Source organism: Blennius ocellaris (assembly GCF_963422515.1).
Source record: "Blennius ocellaris genome assembly, chromosome: 20".
In the NCBI taxonomy this organism is placed as follows: Eukaryota; Metazoa; Chordata; class Actinopteri; order Blenniiformes; family Blenniidae; genus Blennius; species Blennius ocellaris.
In genome coordinates this window covers 22,254,695-22,275,922 of record NC_137669.1, presented here as the reverse complement: position 1 = coordinate 22,275,922, position 21,228 = coordinate 22,254,695, and the positions used below count along the sequence as shown (strand labels likewise).

General features: G+C 44.3%; 1 protein-coding gene across 1 annotated transcript in view; it reads left to right on the top strand.

Moving 5' to 3' along the window:
• The window catches only part of epha10 (EPH receptor A10), a gene marked incomplete at both ends in the record, with an annotated part of 221,563 nt that overhangs the window by 150,312 nt on the left and 50,023 nt on the right, over window positions 1–21,228 (top strand). Inside the window, 1 exon segment of the mRNA XM_080515523.1 lies at window positions 557–886. Within this exon segment, the coding sequence (XP_080371649.1) occupies window positions 557–886 (330 nt within the window).

Genomic DNA, 21,228 nt, shown 5'->3' with positions numbered 1-21,228 from the left:
TTGAGCTGTTGTTTTTGTTTGGTATTTGCAGTGATCCAATGGATAAATACCTGCTAACTAGCAGGTACAAGTACAAGTTTTTCAGTACAAGTATTAGTACTAACATTTAGAGTACCAATATACTGTGAGTACTTATTAAATGCCATGAAGCCTAATTTAATGCCAAGTCTTTGCATTTGCCTTTGGGCCTTATGTCGCACACCACTTCTTTACATTATTCGGGACCGAACCCGGATAATCACGCAATAACACCCCTGACCTAAATCTAACAGGAAATCAAATTTTGCCTTTCAAAATAAGATTTTTGCTCTCAGTAAAAATTGGCTCTCGCACAAATGCTGTCTGCTCTGAGGGCAAATACTGTATTGGATTTAAAACACTATGAAATGACAGAAGAAACGCTTCTGCTCAAAAATTCTGGACAAATTTTTGACAACTCGAACGGTTCAGCTTTCATATGCCGTCTCATATGCCGTCAAAGCTCCCGTCAAAGAGTGTCGTTTTAACAATTACAGAGTTATTTCTTATTATAGCTAAGGATGCAATTTCTTGCCAGGTCCTCCATCGCCGCCTCGAGATTTGGTCTACACCCTCAAGCAGTCCACGCTGATTCTGGAGTGGTCCCCGCCGTCAGACGCAGGGGGCCGGGTGGACCTGACCTACAGCGTGGGGTGCCGCCGGTGCAGCGGGAAGCAGTGCGAACCCTGCGGGGCCAACGTGGGCTTCGTGCCCCAGCAGGTCGGCCTGACGGAAAGAACCGTGACCGTGGTCAACCTCCCGCCCAACACCAACTACACCTTCACCGTGGAGGCCTTGAACGGCGTGTCGGAGCTGCTGCCCAACAAGAGGTTCTACACTCACGTCAACGTGTCCACCAGTCTGCCAGGTGAGTCGCCGTTCGGTCCGGAAGCATTCGCTGCAATGAAGCTCTCATTTTGGACCCGAACGTTGTGCAAATGCAATGAAGGTCAAACTACAAACAAGCCTAAATAAGACTAACTGGCGAACTGGTTGCAGTTTATTTTATTTCTGTATAAATCTCAATAGTCGCTATTAATCATTTATCAACAAAATACAAGAACTGTGATGCCGTAACCCCTCCAGGTGCATCAACCAAAGAGGAAGTGGGCTGAATCTTGAGCTATTGATCAAAATTACAGCCACATGCTGAATTAAAAAGTGTTGATAATGCATTCATATTGGACCATTTTTGTCAAATTAACACAGTTAAGATGGAACCCATTTGACACTGTGCCATTCTCACTGTGAGACAAGACTCCTTACTGCTCCCCCAATGTGCAGCTCAAAGATATTCACCATCAAGCCTGTTAAAAGCTTATATTATTAATCAAACTAAAAATATCCTCATCTATTAGAGATGCCGTCTTTTAATTTACACATTTAGCATCAGATCTCTGAGGTGTTGTTTGATAAGTTGAGCAAGTACTTCCACACACACCGTCGCATGCCAGAGGTGCCTGAATACATTTGTATGTGCTTTTTACTTCTCTCTCTGCATAAATATATGCATGCTCAATAATCCAGAAGACTCTGTGAAATTTTTCGATTTGCTTCCACGGTTGCATACTGCAACGTGCAGGACTGCAACACGCGCAGCCCGTCCAGTGATTTGCATTTGCGCGTGTGCTTACAGCAGCACAAACGTCCGTCCGACACACTCCTTCCTCACGGTGACGGGGTTGCAGAGTCTCGCCATTTCCAGGTGGTCTCATTTTCATCAGCAAGAAGTCTTCGGCAGGCCATTAGCCAGCGGCTTGAAAAAGCACTTTATCAAGTCGCCCCGTCAAAACGGCGTCACGGCGGCACTGTTTGAGGGAGCTCAAGTGTGAAAAGACCAAACACACACACACACACACACAGTGTATGAATGCTCACTCTATTATACACAGACCTGTCAAATCGAAGAAGAAGCTTGTTCAGTCTTAGTTTCATTAGAAAAGATTTTGGGGAGGTGTGACTGCGACGGCCAGAATGAAACAAGTGATGTATGAAGGCAGGGAGACTGAGAGGAAAGCAGGTGAGAAGAAACATTGAGAAAGTGACGTTAGTTTTGAGAAATTGACGGTAAAATGACGGAGAGGGGGGGTTTAGATTGTGTGCAGAAGTCGATATCGCTCTCTGGCTACTTTCTACTGAGTCAGGAACTGATGAAATGATGAAGATAAACAGTGAAGGTGTAATGAGGAGATTAGGGTGTGGCATGTGAAGCTATAGCTTCTGGCTGATAGTTTTATCATAAAAGCAGGAGGGAGAATGTTTGGCAATGTTAAAATAAAGAGCAGTGGAGAGTGACTGAATCTCAGTGGATCCGTTGTTGAGGCGACCTCTGGCGAGGCGCCGCACGTCGAATACCTTCCATGTTGGCGCACGACGTGGTTTTGTGAACGGTCGGACGCGACGGACAAGGCAAGGCATTTTCAGAACACTGAATCCGACAACAATGCACTGCATCAGTAAGGTTTCATTTACCCTGAGTGCGAGAAAAACCCTCTAAATTCACAGCTTCATTTCAGTGACGCGACGGTGGAAATTAATGGTCTCATTGTGATAAAAAAAAAAAAGAGCATAATAAATGTGACGGATGCCTAAACTGGCACAAGTTTTACTTTGAATATAAAACCTATGACCCGTCGGTAGATGTCCTCTGTGATTGACAATAACGGCTTAAATAGTGTGCAGCATTTATTTGATGTGTTTTGGCCAGGCTTACGGTGAAACAGATAAACTGGATCCCCCACCCCGGATGTAAAAGAGGGGGTGGGGGGGTTTATAAGCCGGAGGTTATTACCCCATCGCGCCCAGCAAATTGCACCCCGCTTATAGTTCTATCCGTGGAATCCAAAGGAGATGGATGTTTAACAACATCGGGGTCACTCTGCAATCCCGATTCCCGTCTTACCAACTGCAGATGTTGCATAAGTGTAACATCTGGAGTGCATAGGGTGAGGGACCGGCTCAACAACAGATGTGCGATGTATATTACCCCACAGTAAGAATCGCCGGCGCGAGGGCGGAGGCCCAGTGATGATGGCAGAAGGTTAAGCTGGTTTGTAAGCCCCGTGTTCTTCCCGGCAACTCATTTTGAGGCTTTAGAGAAAATTGAAGGCACTTTTAAAACATACATAGAGCACTTTACCACGAGATCGGACACAATGCACGAAACCTCGCTCGCTTTCATACATCAAAATCACGCGAAATCTGAATTGACACACTCGTGCTATCGTCACAAGCTGATTGAAATCCTGTTTTGTTGTCTTTAAAAAGAAAGTTCTTTGCAGTGCAAGAACAGAAATTAATACTATTGTAAATCAAAATTAAGGGAATAAGGCTGTCGCTGCTCTTTCTCTTTTCTTCTTCCTTCGTTTTGGTTCTGGAGCGATGAGAAGTTATGGACGAGATGGAATCTGTAGATGGCGATAGTGCAACTTCAAACCCAAGTGAAGAAGGGAAACGGTCATCAGGGATGAAAAAGCAGCTAGGAAGAGAGAGATGGGGAAACAGTCATCAGGGACGAAGAGAACGGTGGGAAACAATGAAGCTAGATAGAACCAGCAGACGGCAGTAATGCAACTTTATGGATGCAATCTGACGCTAAACTCCCAAAAAAAAAGTGCGAGAAGAAGAAGAAGGCTGCTGCTGCAACCGCGACTGAGTTTTCTTGGAACATTTACGCAAATAAAATCCACCCCTTTTACCTGTCCGTCGAAATATGTGATCGCACAATTGTGTCTTACATGATCAACAAATAACGAACGGCTCAGCCAAGAAAGAAAACTAGAAAAGAAAACCCTCTTACCCAGGTTAGGGTCTCTATATCAGACAAAGAACAAACCTTCGGTGCTGATTTCACACTTCCTCCAACTTTTTCTTCCTCCTTTTATCTCTTCCGCCACCCGCCGGTGTGTCTTGTCAGCAGATAGCATGGTGTTGATTCGTGGTTATTACGGGGTATTAGGGTGTGAGTTGTCCCGCTAACCGTGTCATCCAGGAGGATTGGACAGGGGGGGGGGGGGGGGGTTTAGGAGAGAGTGTTTGCAGGGGGTTTTTGGGAGACTTTCTGTGTCAGGGAGGATTTAGACTGACATTTGGTGTGGGTTGTTTAATGTGCGTGCGAGCGGGAGACATGAGCTTTAAGAACGGAGCCCCACTACTTCTGAAACGTGCCTCAGATATACTGCCGGCTCTCAGGAGTCCTGTCGCACTACTTCTGACTCTGCCGGTCATGTACTGGTTTTTTTTTTTGATTAAGAGGAATGTGGTTTTCACAGGTGGCCGCTGGAGTTTTTTTTTTTCTCTGCTCCAGCAGCTCAATGCACCACTCTGCTGCAGGTCAAGGGAGGTAACACTTTATTTATGCTCGGTGGTGGCGAGGCAGGGGATTCAGTGCCACCGAAGCAGGCGACACTGTTAGCGCCATGACACCAACTTCAGGTAAAAAGGTTTTTTTTTTTTTGGGGGGGGGGGGGGGGGGCTTCTAATACGAGAGCGAGGGTGTCAAACACATTTTAGTTCAGGGCCCACACGCAACCCAATTTCATCTTGAATGGGCGGCACTGGTAAAGTAGGGCAATAATAACCTTTAAATCTGAACTTTAAAATTTCCCTTTGTTATGGCCAAAGTAAACTTTTGCACAATTTCCACCACAAATGATTACAATCTCACCATAAAGCCAATTTTTATTAAAGCCGCCTGTTGCGAAATGAAATGTCCCAAAAAAAAAAAAAACTTCTCCTGTGGCTGTTGCATCATGCGTGTTTTAGCAAACGCTCCCTGACAGCAAGACTTTGAGGCGGCGTCACTGATATCTCAGCTCAGTGTTTAAAGAAATGTGTCTAAGAAAGAAAATCTATGTTTTCATTGAATTTTTTCCAATTTGCTTGGTGGTTTGATCGGATCGGAGCCGGCTTTATCCCCACAGGCCATATGTTTGACACACCCTGCATTAGATGTACAGTATATAATCAAATCAAATCAAATCAATCTTTATTTATAAAGCACATTTAAAAAAAAAACAAAAGGTAACCAAAGTGCTGTACATCAAAAACATCAAATAAAATAATTCAAAAGTTAATTCAAAAGCACAGAAGAGACAAGGCATAAAACATAGAAAACATGTAAAACAAACACACAAACAAGCTTACTACAAGTTATATGATATCAAACAAGATGAAAATAAATCAAGGTGTACTAAAAGCCAAAGAATGAAAGTGGGTTTTTAAAAGGGATTTGAAAACAGGGAGCGAGGAAGCCTGCCTGATGTTGATAGGCGGCTCATTCCAGAGTTCCGGAGCAGCGGCGGCAAAAGATTTAGCATACTTCAGATTTCTCACTCATCTTTTCAGAACCACGTAGAGAAAAAAAACAAAAAAAATCTAATTACGCAACAACTTGATAAGTGCAATGATTCACCATTGACCCGAGCAAGAGTATTTAAATTTAGGACGTAGTGGGTGCGTTGTGTAACCACAAGATGCACGAATTCCCTCTGAGTGGTCGTGGTGTTTTGTGCAGGTGGCGGCGGTATCGTCTTAATCTGTCACGTCCCCGGAGGCCTGTAAGTTCTCAATAGCAGTGTTGTAAGTAATCGGCTTTTTTCCGACTCAGCCAATGGGATCTGTTCAACGTACATGCTTTGTACAAGACGACACTGCCCCGTGTCTAATCTTCTCTTTCAAGCAGAGTAAATCCCGAACAGATCACACGTCAACTGCAAGCTAACGTCAACCCCCTCTTAAAGTGAAAATAACGACCGAGTTGGATTGTCGTGACGGCAACTGTCAAAATAAAAGTGCCAAGTCCCGGGAGAGTATGGGCTGGGAGTCATGGCACTCTGTCATGAAACATATTTAGAATAGAACTATGTACCATGACCCGGGTGCGGATGCCACGTAGCATCAAAGTGATGTCATGGGTTTCCATGGAGACAGAGTCAAAGCATTGCCGAGAAGTTTTGATCGCCGTTGTCATGTGAACACCCTGAAATCTGTTGCAGTCAGATAAGCTGTATAATCCCGTACGAGAACGCAACCTGGGCTGCTTCACACTGCAGGTTAACTCCATAATTTAGAAATGTGTGTGTGTGTGCGTGTGTGCGTGCGTGCGTGCGTGTGTGCGTGCGCACTTTTACATCATCAGAAATCACTGACCTTTATAAATACTGCAGGAGGAACTCGGAACAAAGCTCTCTCACACACCCCCCCCCCCCCCCACCCACCCGTCGCCGCCTCATCATCTCATTATTACTCTGTGCTTTTTCTTCACCTCCTCCCTCCCTTTGTGTCCCAATCTCTTCTTTTTTTATCCTCTATTTCCTTCCTAATGTCCCTCACCACATCCTCTCCCCATAAACCTACTATTCTTAGAAAGATGGTAATTTCTCTCCGTCCACCGCCACTCACTCCAACATTGTTCTCCTTCTTCACCTCCCTGTCTTGCGGTAATCACCGCTTCCTTCGACTTCTTCACCCCGCCACGTCTCCGCGACTCTTTCTCCGCCGTCTCCCACCCGTACCCTATGTGTTCGGTGTTTTTCCTGAGCACAGTCGGCTTGTTAGCGACGGGTGTTTTTGTCCCCCCCCCCACCTGGACCCAGCTGTATTAAGGAAAAAAGGCCGAATTTGAGCGAAATAACACGGAGGGATGCACCGACGCCACTTTACTTTAAAGGGATAGTACAAGTACAAGCGCTAACCTCTTATCTTACCGTCTTTGTCATTGTTATTAATATTAAAGAAACTCCGTGCTCGCTTGCCTCCCTGAAGGCAGCGACTGCATGACGTCACGTAGAACTCAGAGTTGCACCACCCCGTATTTGATAGTCGCATTGGGATCGGTGCATCCCTACTAAATACCGTATTTTCCGCACTATAAGGCACCTAAATACCTCAAATTTTCTCAAAAGCTGCCAGTGCGCCTTATAACCCGGTGCGCCTTATATATGGAAGAATTGCTCTACTTGAGACTGCTATTTGACAGCTGGACAACCAGAAGCTTTTATTTTGACAACTCGAGCTTCGCAACCAGCTCTTCAGAGAGGACGACACTCCACACAACACCTTCATCACTCATGGTTGCACACCAACATTCTAACAAACCAAAATAAACTAGATGAAATAATGACTCCCTAAACTGGGGAACAAAAACACAAACACAATCAACACAACACCAAGCCCAACAACAACCCACAATAACCTCCAACAACACAAAACATGAATTCCCATCATGCCTTGCATCCTGAGCTCCTCAGTGCAGCCGATGGCTGCAATGAATTACGGGAGTTTCTGTTTGTGGTGTTTTAAATGCAATTATTGGGGGTTCTATTTGGTTTGTGGTGTCGGTAATAATTGTGTTGTGTTGTGTTTTTGTTGCTTAGTTCATGTAGTTTAGTTTATTAGCGGTAGTTGTAAGTTGTCAACCAGCAGTGAAGAAGGTTTTGTGTGTAGTGTCCTCCTGGCATAGGCTGCAGGTAGAACTATCAAAATAAAGTGCGTGCAGCTCTCTGGGTGTTGGAATCAGTGGAAAATGTAACCTAATGGCTTTGAGCTATAAAGGTTATGACCACTGGACTATTCCATGTGCCTTATAATGTGGTGCGCCTTATATATGAACAAAGTTGTAAAATATGTCAATCAATGTAGGTGCGCCTTATAGTACGGAAAATACGGTACTATTATTTTCCCATGGATTTCTCCATTGCAGATTTTAAGGTTCTATAAATCCCCCAGAAAAGATACTATTGCTTTGATGTGATAAACATTTCAGGAGTACTAATAGAACAACAGGCTAATGCACTGCTATCTGCAGTCGGTACATCCACAACAAAGACCACGGGTCAATAAAACGCATACATATACTAACTACTTTTTTTTTTTTTTTTTAAGCCATCAAAAACAGCTCTTAAGATATTGTGAGATTAAAAAAAACCAAACGCAAATTGAATTCCTTAAAGCATCTCTGTGCACCGCACTGCGTCCATGCAGAGTGTTGGAGAGGATTTCTGGCAGACAGATGGGGGGGGGGGGGGGGGAGTGGGGGGGGGGTTATCAGCCCTCTCCAGGCCGCGGAGGGGAGATGGGGGAGTTTTGCATGGGGCATCAGGGATGGAGGGGATAATAGCGAGGGGGGGGTAGCGGGGGCTAGAAGCCACAGTTGCGTGAGGAGATGGGGGCATAGGCTGTGTAAACGTGGGGGGGGAGGGGGGGGGGGGGGATCAGTTTTGCCCGAGGCCCATGGGGCCCCTCATCCAGCTGTGGATTAGAGATGCATATACACAAGCGTGCGTGTGCGTGTGCGCGTGCTTCGCCATGCTCGCGTGCCTCACATGCTTCATGCTTGATTTGTGTGTTCGGATCCGGTAATGACATCATTCCTGAGAACTGTTGGGCGCGTGTGATTGATGCACGCTCGGGTTGAATGTCTCGGGGGGGGGGGGCCCCCGGTGGTACCGACAAAGCCCTTTAAGCAAGAGGCGGCGAGGAAGACAGGGATGCAAGAAGGCGGCAGAGATGAGGTGGAGGTGCAGGTCAGAGAGAGGAGGAAGGATTGGCATTTCAATATCCTGAGAGGATTACCGGCCGGGCTTTAGATGGCCGGTCCCCGCGGAGTTACACGGGGCCTCAGAGATGGATGCATAAAAGGGTGGAAGGAAGAGGGGGAATGAATATAGAAGCAGAGGGATGGGGAAAGGTGAGCGGTGGTGCAGTGTGAGCTGAATGCCTCCTGCACCAGGAGTGCGCAAGTGCATGGATTGCTCAAACAGAAGGTGGAAAGTTTTTCAGAAACATCCCCCAAAAAAACAAACTGTGAAGACATATACCTGAGAAAACGGCACAAGCTGTGCACCTCGTAGAGGTGACAAGGAGGATGGGAAGGTTTAGAAATGCGAGTGAGGAAAAGGGAACAGGATTCAAGGACAAATAACAAGCAGAGGAGAGCCAAACAAAATGCTTTTTTTTTTTTTAAACTAAAAGAAGCAGAATTAAACACAATCTCACTTAACCAATACTAGTAGCCGCCACAGGGTGAGATTTAAGTGTAAAAAGTATTTTAACCCCAAAAAAAAAGTATTATATGAGCTTTAATATTCCTTATTTTGTGAAATATCGGGGATGATTACCTCTCTGGGTCTGGAACAATCTGTTTAATGAAACTGTGAGACGATGCTGGAGGTGTAATTTCTCTTCTGCTGTGACAAATGGGCCGAGATAAGTAATAACTGTAATAATAATAATAATAATCAAGGTGCGAGTTGCGAGGAAAGGTGGGTTAAAAAGGAGAGAAAATTGAACACGAGGTGGGAGGAGGTAATATCAGTTTCAATGAAACACTGAGTTTTACAGCCTGTTTGTAGAGCAGTGAAAGGTGATATAATATAATTATGTCGGCCAGATACAATAAAATGTAGGACCGTAAATGTCACAGATGGTTGCAGAGACTTACTGATTCATAGTGAAAGCCGCGACACCGGGGCTGTCGAACATGAGGCTCGTCGGCCAAAACCAGCCAACAAGACGCTCCGATCTGGAAAAACCACCAAGAAAATGGAAGCAATTGCAAAGAGAGAGGTTTTTTTTTTTTTTTTTTAACAGTTTGCCAGTGTGATTTTGGAAAAGCATGCATGCAAAAGGCTGCAGAATTCAAACATTGTAGAGGTTTTCTGAACATTTCATTACATTTTGAAGCAGGAAGTATAATTCAAACTGGCTTTATGTTGATAATCGGAGTCATTTTCTATTGTAATTGCTTGGTTTTGTGAAAACATAGACATTTTGGTCGTCTATTCTCTGCACCACAACAAAAAGTTTAAATTTAATGGCACTATTTTAAAGATGAAACTGGCCTGCATTCAAATGTGTTGGAACTCCTCAACCAATGTCCTTGGTTTCTTATGGGACTGTGGTTGTTTACTGTGCGTTAATTGTGTTTTACTCTCAATATGTGAGAATTCTGTCAATTTTTTCTAAGGCTGGTCGAAACAGTATGTGAGGAATTCGTGGACTGAATGACAACAAAATTAGTTTTTGCGGAACTTAACGGTTTAAAAAAAAAAAAATCAACCACGAACAATTGAAAGTATATATTACATCCCAGATTAACAGCATAGGAAATCAATAGTGGTCCGATTATTAAAAGTCTCTAATGTGGAAAAAAAATCCAGCTCATTTATCAGTTATTCAACACAAAAGACTGCAAACTAATTGAAAAATCCTTGAATAATACATTGTTAAGCCCTCAACTGGAAAATAAATGTGGCTGTCAGATAAACACAGTCGAGTAGCAAGTGTGTTTTAAAACAAAAAAAAAACACCTGCAAGGCATTTTGAAGGTGTGCTGCATAATAGTTTTCTTTTGTGCGTCTACGATACAAGTTCAATGAATGAACAGTTTCACGATGCAACGTTAGATTTGGCCTGACGACATCAAAACCTCTAACGTGAGCGAAGCTGCAAAACTGAAGAAAATCCTCTGTCGAGCGAAGTTGACTGGGAGTCGTGACACTCTGGAGGAAACGCTGTCCGTCTACTGAGCATGTGCAGAAGAAGTATGTACCGTATTTTCCGCACTATAAGGCACCTAAACACCTCAAATTTTTTCAAAAGCTGCCAGTGTGCGTTATAGCCCGGTGCGCCTTATATATGGAAGAATTGCTCTACCCGAGATGCTATTTGACAGCTGAACAACCAGAAGCTTTTATTTTGACAACTCTGACTTCACAACCGGATCCTCAGAGCGGACGACACTCCACACAACACCTTCATCACTCATGGTTGCACACCAACGTTCTAACAAACCAAAATAAACTAGATGAAATAATGACTCCCTAAACTGGGGAACAAAAACACATAAACACAATCAACACAACACCAAGCCCAACAACAACCCACAATAACCTCCAACAACACAAAACATGAATTCCCATCATGCCTTGCAGCGACCACCTCTGTGCAAATGCATAAAGGAGCCGATAGCTGCAATGCATTATGGGAGTTTCTGTTTGTGGTGTTATAAATGCAATTATTGGGGGTTATATTTGGTTTGTGGTGTCGGTAATAATTGTGTTTTTGTTGCTTAGTTCATGTAGTTTAGTTTATTACCGGTAGTTGTAAGTTGTCAACCAGCAGTGAAGAAGGTTTTGTGTGTAGTGTCCTCCTGGCATAGGCTGCAGGTAGGACTATCAAAATAAAGTGTGTGCACCTCTCTGGGTGTTAGAATCAGTGGAAAATGTAACCTAATGGCTTTGAGCTATAAAGGTTGTGACCACTGGACTATTCCATGTGCCTTATATATGAACAAAGTTGTAAATTATGTCAATCAATGTAGGTGCGCCTTTTAATTAGCAGCGTTTCTGAAAACGTTTCCCTCGTTCCCCAAAAAACGACAAGGTTGAAGCGTTTCCAAAAAAAAGTGACTCTGAGCGCCGTTGTGGTTTAAACGGAGACGTTGTCATGTATAAGCGGGGACTTCTACGTTTGAGCGTGTCAACTCCTGTTAGTGGTAACAAAGTAGGCGTACGAGGAGCAAAAGAAAAAAAAAAATACGGTAGGTCAAGCAGAGAAATTTGATTAAAATTTGATTCACTTCAAAATACAGCAATTTACTCCAAATATTCATTAATATGAGTCATAATTAATAGCGGGTGATACTTTCCCCGCATTGTCACAAAGCCTCTTCACTGCTATTCAGGTGTCGACACACAAAACTCTGCTTCTCTGTCATTTGTTTTCCAACACCACCCCCCCCCCCACACACACACACACACACACACACACACACACACACACCCCAATCATCCCCGCCTCCAGCCCCCGTGTGTGTGTGTGGATCCTTTTTTGCCTCCTTAATTAGAAGTGATGGGAAGGTGAGGCTTCAGCAGCCACAAAATGAATAGAGTCATCAAGCTACTTTTCAGGACTATAGCCCAGCCACTTAAGACGCTTTGTCAGCCTGTGATGGGAATTTTAATTGCCTACCTCTTGGCTGATAATTGGAGTCTATGAAGAGGCACTCCGAGAGTCTTTACCCGTGTGTGTGTGTGTGTGTAGTGTGTGTACTCTTGTGTGCGGGATCTTGGGTGTTTCTTGTTGTTCGGCGGGAAATTGCGTGGCTCACTTTGGAAGAAAAGCGAGGGTGCTGATGACACGCAGACATAATCTTATCCTCGTAATCAGGTTGGGGTTTTTTTGGGGGAGGATTTGCTTTGAAGCGAAAAACCTCTTTAAGGAGGCGACAACAACAAAAAATACCAAAAAAAATCTGAAAGGATTGTTCAAACTTCTGAATCCTCTCTCATTTTCTCGGTCTAATACCTGGCAAGGTTTTTTATTTTATCATGTTTGTGTGTGTGCGTGCCGTCTTTGTTTTCCGTGCAGTTTGTTGCACCCCCCCCCCCCCGCTGAGCCAAAGAAAGCCAGCCGTCTGTCTGAATGACAGCGAACTCGTCTGTGATGCAACAGTCGGAGGGTGACAGACAGTTCAGCTCATCAGGCCGGCAGCCACACGCCTCATCCTCATCCTCCGTGCATCTTTTCATTACGGACTGTTGTTTTCACACGCGGCACATCCAGTGTGTGTTTACACTTTTCTCTGCACCCCGAGTGTGTTTACATTCTTATATTGCTACTGTGCGTGCTCTGTTTGTCTCTCATTCACTTGATGGGGGATTTTCATTTATAGTTTTTTGGGGGGACGATGTTTGCGTAGCTGTAGGATTCTCAAAAACGTACAACGAGATGGTTGTTTTTTCTTTTTTTTAATTTTTCGTTCCAAACAGACTTTAGTGTCACTGTGTGTGTGTTTGATTGGATGTGACTGGATGGTCGTTCTGCAGAAGAAACCTTGTACCACTTGTATATAAAGGAATATATGTGACTTGCAATGCCTGCAAAGTCTATCTTTTTGTGATTTATGGTAGTTTATTACATTTTCCAGATATCATGACTACGATATGATAATTACCCTTAATTGAATGCGTCGGTGTAAATATGAATAGTTTTTTTCGGCGCTACATAGGAGAGCAAGTTACGACACAAATAACGGTATGCATGTTTGGAATTGTTGGCCTAAATCAGGAATTGTCCAAGTGTTTTTTTTAGGAAAATGTCTCCAATGTACACTAAAGATACGAATGCAAAGAGAGAATCTGGAGAAATAAAATAGCGGCCCTTCGTCGTTTTACTTTGACAGTCACTTTAATAACAAACCGAGTTGGTCGTATGTCCGTGTTCTCCCATTGCTAATGTTTGTGTGGTTTCATTTCAAAAAGGAGTGACACCACCAGTGGCATTGCTCACGACACCGCTTTGCTGCAAACTGGAAATCGTTTTCATATAAACGTGAAACTTTTCACTTGAAACGTTGGCTTGGAAACCTGGTCTTAAAGTGGCTCCGTGTCTTTTGGCAGCAGAATAATGTCATAAATTAAATTGAATTATTGTTGTGTGCTCAATTACTGATACTACAAGCTACATAGTTGGAGTACGCATTTGTACTTTTCCACCCTCTGGAGATAATCATAAAAGCTGCGTTTCACTCGAGGTTGTGCCGTTGTGCTGAATACCTGCAGAGAATAGGAAAGCCTCTCTCTCTCTCTCTCTCTCGCTCTCTCTCGCTCTCTCTCTCTCAGCATTGCTTAAGTAAAAGATCTGAACTGGATGTGATCAGCAGGTTGGACAGCAGCTGACAGGCTGTGTTATGGTGAAAGGGTGACGACGTCTCCATGTGTGTGCATGTGTGTAAAAGCGCCGCCTCGCCTCGTGAGCCTGTCGGGACCGATAGCGCCTCCGTCACCTCCTCAGCCAAACCTCCTGCAGCAGAGCCGGTCCGGTGTTTCTCGCTGCGCCTGTGTTTTCATTTGCTGGACGCTCTGGGCAGAGGCTGTCTGGCTTAACGGACGTGGCGAGATCAACCCATGCCTGAACCTCCGGGGCTGGAGCACACACACACACACACACACACACACACACCGCCCTCGCCGAGTGTTCCGACCCGTCAATAGCAGTTCCACTGAGTCCATTTCCGCTGGTGAGAGTGTGAGATGCTGATTTTGACAGAGTCTGCAAAGGTAATGTCAGCAGGTTGCGTCTTGTGTTTCTGACGTGCAAATCGCACGAAGATCAAAAGGACATAAAAGCTTTGTGTTTGTCGCGGGAAGGATACGCGGCCCGGTACTCCTGCACAGAGTGGCTCGTAGTTATCAGACCCTTGTGAGAATGCCATCCAGCAGGAGACCTTTCTGTCCGGCTTCCGGTCTTCGCCCCGCCCACTCACCTCCTGACTGACACGTTTAATCAAGCCGGCGCTCAGACTCGCTCCGCTGATACACATTTAGACTCACGCCCCCAACCGAGGTGGATCAAGTCCCTGAAACGTATAATTTTGTTGTTTAGATGGAAATTTGCTCCATGCAGGTGTCCTCCTCGCACAATTCTTCTCATTTATAGTCCAAAGCGTGCGTGTGAAACCGAGACAAGCCTCCATCCCTGTAAACATGCCCCCCCCCACTCATATTCAGACTGATAATAACCGCAAATAATAAATATCACATCAGCCCCTGAACCGCAGTCACATTCCCCTCTTCTTCCTCCTCCTCCTCCTCCTCCTCTCACATCTCTGACTCCCCCTTTTCTTCTCTTCTCGCTTGTCCTTAAATATTCTTTGGTTTTGGCTCTGAGAAGAGAAAGTGGGAGTGTTATTTGGGACGAGGCGTCCAGGTCGGCCGTGTGCTGATCAGGCAGCTTCCCGGGGAAAGTGAAGTGAAGTAAAGTCTGAACAGAATACTTTTAAATGTTCTCAGCATTTCTTCCCCGTTTAAAGCGTAATTAAAACGCCGTGGCACAGTTGAAGAGCAGGTTGGTGCTTCGATCAGCTGTTTCGCCCGCGGCCACGCGTCGAAGACACTCAAGTTTGCCTCTCATGGTCGTCAAGCACCTTGCGTGGCAGACATTTCTATAAATGAGACCGCTTCATCTGTGAGAATTCACTTCACAGCTCACGTCTATTCACCATTTGAAAATTGTATCTGAAATGTTCCATTTAAGTTCCCTTCAAGGTTATTTCTTTTAAAACTAAACCATCATTAGTTGATATTAACAACACTGGTACCATGTCAACACATCCCATGAGAAAAATTTTATCTTTTAAGAGACTTTTTTAATTATAAATTGTGAAGTAGGAAGTCATTTTGGTCAGTTTTTCTCTTTTCAAGCTGATTTAGAAAAAATAGGTATATAACGACGTACACATAGAAATTAGCATACATTTCGTTTCTCTCCGCTTTTTATTTTATTGTTTATACATTTGTACATTTAACTCAAAAATGTGAAACTTCACAAAAAAAAAACCCTATTAATTTAGCAAAAGTTTGGGAATGCATTGTAGTTAAGTCCTCTTATGATTTGAAGTTGTAATCAAGTCTTTTGTTTGTTGTTGTTTCTCTATTATTGACACCCAGTTTGTTGGATCTGGACCCCTCACAGTGTTGTTGAGCTTTTATTTATTTGATTTAACCCTTAGATGCACACGTGGGGTCAAAAATGACCCCACGGGTTGTTATTCTTCAACATCTTTAAAATGAAAAGTTGTGATATATTCATATTCCAGATATTCCTCATAAAGCAAGTTTGTGACATGAGGCCATCTGCATTTTTATTTATTTTTTCATTAATTTTAAGAAATCGCAGTTTTTTGTATCACGACCCCACTCTTCCACACGTGGGGGTCAAAAATTATCCCAAGCAGTTTGTATAAGACGACATCAGACCGTCAGAGTTGCTAAGAATTAAAGTTTCATAGAAGATTCCAGAGGAACTGCTTGTGGAAGAGTGGGGGTCGTGATACAAAAACTGCGATTTCTTCAAATTAATGAAAAAATAAATAAAAATGCAAATAGTCTCATGTCACAAACATGTTTTATGAGGAACACCTAGAATATGAAAATGTTAGAACTCTTTGTTTTAAAGATTTCGAAGAAAACAACCCAGTATTGGCAAAAACGCATTGATTTGAATTGGGGGTCACTTGTGGACGAGTGTAGGAACTGGTCGGTTGGGCATCCGAGGGTTAAACTTTGGGTGAATTTCACTGTCAAGAAAGAAATCTCTCCAAGTGCTTCCATTAAATAAGAGTCGGTATAATAAAACATGACAGAATTACATTTAAGCAGTCACTGAACGCAAATGACATCACTAAAGTCGGCTCCGCTGGGATTTTGGAACCCGGCGATACGATAACTTGATTAAAAGCCCAGGGGAGCCGAATCAGAAGGGAGCAAACGTTCCCGCTGCTCGGCTTGCCAGTCATGCGAGTCGCCGCGCGACTCGTTTAACTCAAGGAGCCGGTGGCGCTCGCGCCCGAGGGGGATTGGCTTTTGCCGCCTTCCTCTTTAACCCTTTGAACAAGAGCCGTCCTGACAGACACCCTCTTCCCGTCGCTCACGGCTTTCCTCCGCTCTTCATTACCGACTCGCTCGCCGCGGTTAATGTGCGTGGGCGCGTGGTGGAGATTGCGAGAACAATGAAACCTCTTCGTGACAAGATGGATGTCGTCTCCCCAGAGGCTCAAAAACAGGCCTGCGGGGGGGAAAAAAAAAAAAAAAAAAAAAAAAAACCCGACAGATTCCCCTGAGAACGGGAGACGGCGACCGAGCCGTGTCGGCGCCAAGGGAGATAAGAACACTGCGAGAGAGAATCTTCCAGAGAGAGAGGGTGGAGGGTGGAGGAGGGGGGGGGTAAAAAAGTTGGGAATGACTGCGAGATGTTGTGTCGCCTCCGGGGAGAGCAGCTCCTCCGCCTGTCTCCTTTGATAACGGAACAGAGATGCCAGTTGCACCTCGGCTACTTCGAGCCTTCAAGCAGCAGGTGCCATTCCCGAGCCGGAGGTCTATTCATAGGTGCACCTGCCACATTACCGTCAGTGTTCCTGCACTGGCGGCTCTCAGGTAGTCCCATCAATCCAGCGTTTATGCCACTTTGTTCGGCTGAAGGTCGGGGGAGGGGAGGGGGGGGGGGGGGGGGGGGGGGGGCTTTGGAGCTGCTCGGGTAACTGCGGGCGAAGACGGGTTGAACCTCCGGACGGGGCCGCCAGAGACAAACAACCAAACTCTCACAAACAAGCACTTTTTACCTCGCGGACTGTCGGAGGAAACTGGAGAAAACCTAGACATGTACAGGTAGAACATGCTAGCTCCGCAGAATTCACGGGCCTGGATCCAAACCAGTGAAAAAAACCCGATTTGAGTGTCCGTTTACACGGACAATGCTACGTTTTCAAAATGGCTCCCGAGGTGGAACTTTTCGAAAATGCTTCGGGGAAAACGCAACTTTAAAAAAAAAAAAATGCTTCTACCGTGCATGCGCATCACGGCCACAGTAACTGACTGTTCTGCACATGCTCAGTAGACAGACACTCAGAACAAGGTGTCCCCCGTGGCGTCACGACTCCCAGTTCATTTTCTCCTGGGACTTGCTACTTTTATTTTGACAGTCGTCGTAATAACAATCCAACTCGCTCCGTCTTTCCGCCACAACGTCTGGCCATAAGTTTAAGAAAAAAAATTGTCATCACGTTTCCTTAATAGGAGAAAATCATTTTCAAGGTCTTCACAAGTCCTCTGTGTCAGTTACCACAACTCTAGAAGTTCTACCGCGTCGCGATACTTGGTCTCTTTGACATGTATTGCCTTCTATTACTTGCTCCGTCGTTTGTCGTAATGTTCACCTTTGTTGATGTAAAGCAAGTCGGATTGCCTTGTTGCTGCAAGGCGCCACACACACAGAGTTCCCTTGCCTTTCCCCCGCGCCTTATTTCTGTATCATTGCGGCGGTTCTTTAAAGTCCATTACGTGCAGCAGTGACTGGTATGTATACGACAAAGCTTTCATCTCGGATCACATCAGAGGCTGTATATCTTGGTGATGAGTGTGTCTGCCCTGTGATTTCGGCAGCGTGATGAGGATTTGAAACCGTCTGCTGCGTTCTTCCACAGCAGAACTGGAGAGGCTTATTGCCCACAAGGCCATCACCTCCTCGATATTACTTGCGAAAATCATTGTGCAATTGTGTGTGTGTGTGTGTGTGTGTGTGTGTGTGTGTGTGTGTGTGTGTGTGTGGGTCTGAAAACCATTTTCAGATGGCAGGCATCGATTTCTTCCTCTCGAAAACAGAGCCAAACCCGACATTTCCTGCCATACAGGCTTGTGTGCTGAAGTGGTGGATGTGGCTTTGTCGCTTCCACTCGTCTCGAGAAGCGGATGAATCTGTGTATGAAGTGAAAACGCTTCATATTGTAACTTGTGCACAATGGGTCTGTTTCAGATTGGGGGGGGGGGGGGGGGGGGGTTTGTGATAATTTGGGTGTTTTTATGGCCACATTTAGAGAGTCTTGAATTACGGACCTTTATACACAACATTCTTAACCCTTGGATGCACAACCTCCCAGAACCGACACTCGTCCACAAGTGGGGTGTAAAAATGACCCCAAATTCAAATCAATGCGTTTTTGCAATACTGGCTTGTTGTTCTTCAAACTCTTTAAAACAAAGATAGCCTGTGTTTTATTTATTTTTTTCATTCATTTTAAGAAATTGCAGTTACCTACCGAAATACAATGCTGCTAGCTAACAACAACGTAGGCTAATCTGATCACACATTTGATCACTAATCTGATCACACATCATAATTTGTCAATGAAAGTCCATAAATGGAGATAATACTTACCTGTGTGTTGCTGGGTAAAAATGATGTGGGGTAAAAATGTCACATGTGTAAGTGGGAAAGTATTGACAGTCAAAGTTGAATCAGATGTATGAGATGATATCAGATGTGTAAGTGTGACTGTCAGAGTTGCTAAGAATTAAAGTTTCATAGAAGATTCCATAGGAACTGCTTGTGGAAGAGTGGGGTCGTGATACAAAAACTGCAGTTTCTTAAATTTAATGACAAAATAAATACAAATGCAAATGGCCTCATGTCACAAACATGTTTTCTGAGGAATACCTGGAATATGAATATACTATAACTTTTCATTGTAAAGATGTTGAAGAATAACAACCCCTGGGGTCATTTTTGACCCCAGGGAATGAAAACCCAAAGCCTTTGGAGCGTCTTTTACAATGTTTCTGCAATGCAAAAACGATTAATTTAGACTTGAAACATTATCGAATTGAATCCTGGTACATAGGAAAGGATGATGCTGGTCAATTCAAGACAACCTCTGGTGTTTGTAGGGTTCGCGGTGGTTCTCGCCCGCGGCTCATAGTCTTGTCCTCTGTTGGAGTTTCAGCTCAGTTTCGAGGGTTTTTGTTTTGTGCATTTTGAAAAGTTTTCTCCACGACGTAAAAATGTGCTAGAGGTCAAGTTAAGTTCAGTGTAAGTTGAGCGTGTGGGCGTCCCTCTGTCTCAAACCGTCCAGGATCTACAGTGTCAGGATCTGTCCTGCCGCCACTCAGAGTCCGCTGGGATCGTCTCTTGTTTGACTTTTTGACCCGGAGACTCTCCGGGTCACTGCAGTGACCACTGTGGTCGTGTAGTACTGCAAACAATGTGCAGTATATAAAATAAAAGTACTCCCTGTGCCTTGCGGGTGTGTGTAAATTCTCACACTGGTTCGCTCAATCGCTCATTTGTCTGATACACGAGCTCCGGCTCTTTCCTTGGCAGCAGCAGATGTGGAAAAAAAAACTACTTTAACCTTTGTACTGTGTGTGTGTGCGTATGTGTGTGCGTGTGTGTGTGTCAGATTGAGCTGTGATGTAATCTGGAGTTTGGAGGCAGGCAGCAGTCTTATGCATAATTCAGCACACAAGGAAGGAAAGAATAGCAAACAATAGCCTGCAGAGCAGGTTGACACTGTGTTCTCAGTTTAGTATGTTTGGCTGAGTCTCTTCCAGTATTTAGGAGGCAGAAGCTTTGAGAAACACCGGAGTGTCTCTTTAAGCCTCACTTTTACTCTTCATTATCTTACCAAGGAGCTTTTTTTTCCCTGAATGTTTAATGTTTGTCCAGTCCTTTTCCTCCACACTTGGCTCTATTTTCTTCCTCATTTCCACCGGCCGTGGAACGAATCCCTTTATTTTCTATTAGCCCGGCTTGTTTCCTCGATACCACAATCTGCATAATAAATTGCTGTACGGATTCATTCGTCAATAAGAATAATTGCTCCGCTTGTGTTTATTTACATTCTTGTGTCGTGTTCCTTCATTAGCATATTCCTCCCCGACTGTGTTCACATCTGAACGCTGCACCGGATCCACAGGATGTGGAGATTCTATTTGAAATGACTTCACAACTCACAAATCTGTGTTTAAAAACGCCACCAAAGGATCATGATTAATGTTTCGTGAACAATTTAGATGATTATGTGAAGTAGTTTTAAAACGTTTCCGTACGTGCTTCCTATTTATGGAGTGGCTCAAACTCTTTGCTGCGTGACCTTGTTTTAATAATCGGTAAGGAAATTAACTATAATTAATTAGAATAAAATTAGAAAAAAACTCTTACTAAATTAGAGCTCAAAGAAACGAGGGTAGAAACTATGAGGCAACATTTTTCAAGGGAAAATGGAAAATTCTTGTTGACGATGATTCTCGTTGTCGAGGAACTTTTCAAGCACGGCTCCCAAACTGTACGAAAACACTTCTTTTTACAAAAGCAAACAGCAGCACAGTACTGTTGCCATGGAAACGTGGAAACGCGACGCTTTTCAGAAGAGAAAATGACTCGTTTTTTTGTTTTTACTTGAGACGTTATCGTCTAAACGGGGCGTCGGATCACAAGACAACGGCGACTCGACATCGAAGATGCGCCGGCGGCGTCCCGGCGGCGTCCCGACGGCTCCGCCGCGGCGCCGCGCTCCGACTTGAGTGTCAACAAACGACGGCCTAATTAATTAGAATAAAATTTGAAAAAAACTCTTACTAAATTAGAGCTCAAAGAAACGAGGGTAGAAACTATGAGGCGACATTTTTCAAGTGAAGACGGAAAATTCTTGTTGACGATGATTCTCGTTGTCGCTGAACTTTTCAAGAACGGTTCCCAAACTGTACGAAAACACTTCTTTTTACAAAAGCAAACAGCAGCACAGTACTGTTGCCATAGAAACGTGGAAACGCGAAGCTTTTCAGAAGTGAAAATGACTCGTTTTTTTGTTTCTACTTGAGACGTTATCGTCTAAACGGGGCGTCGGATCACAAGACAACGGAAACTCGACATCGA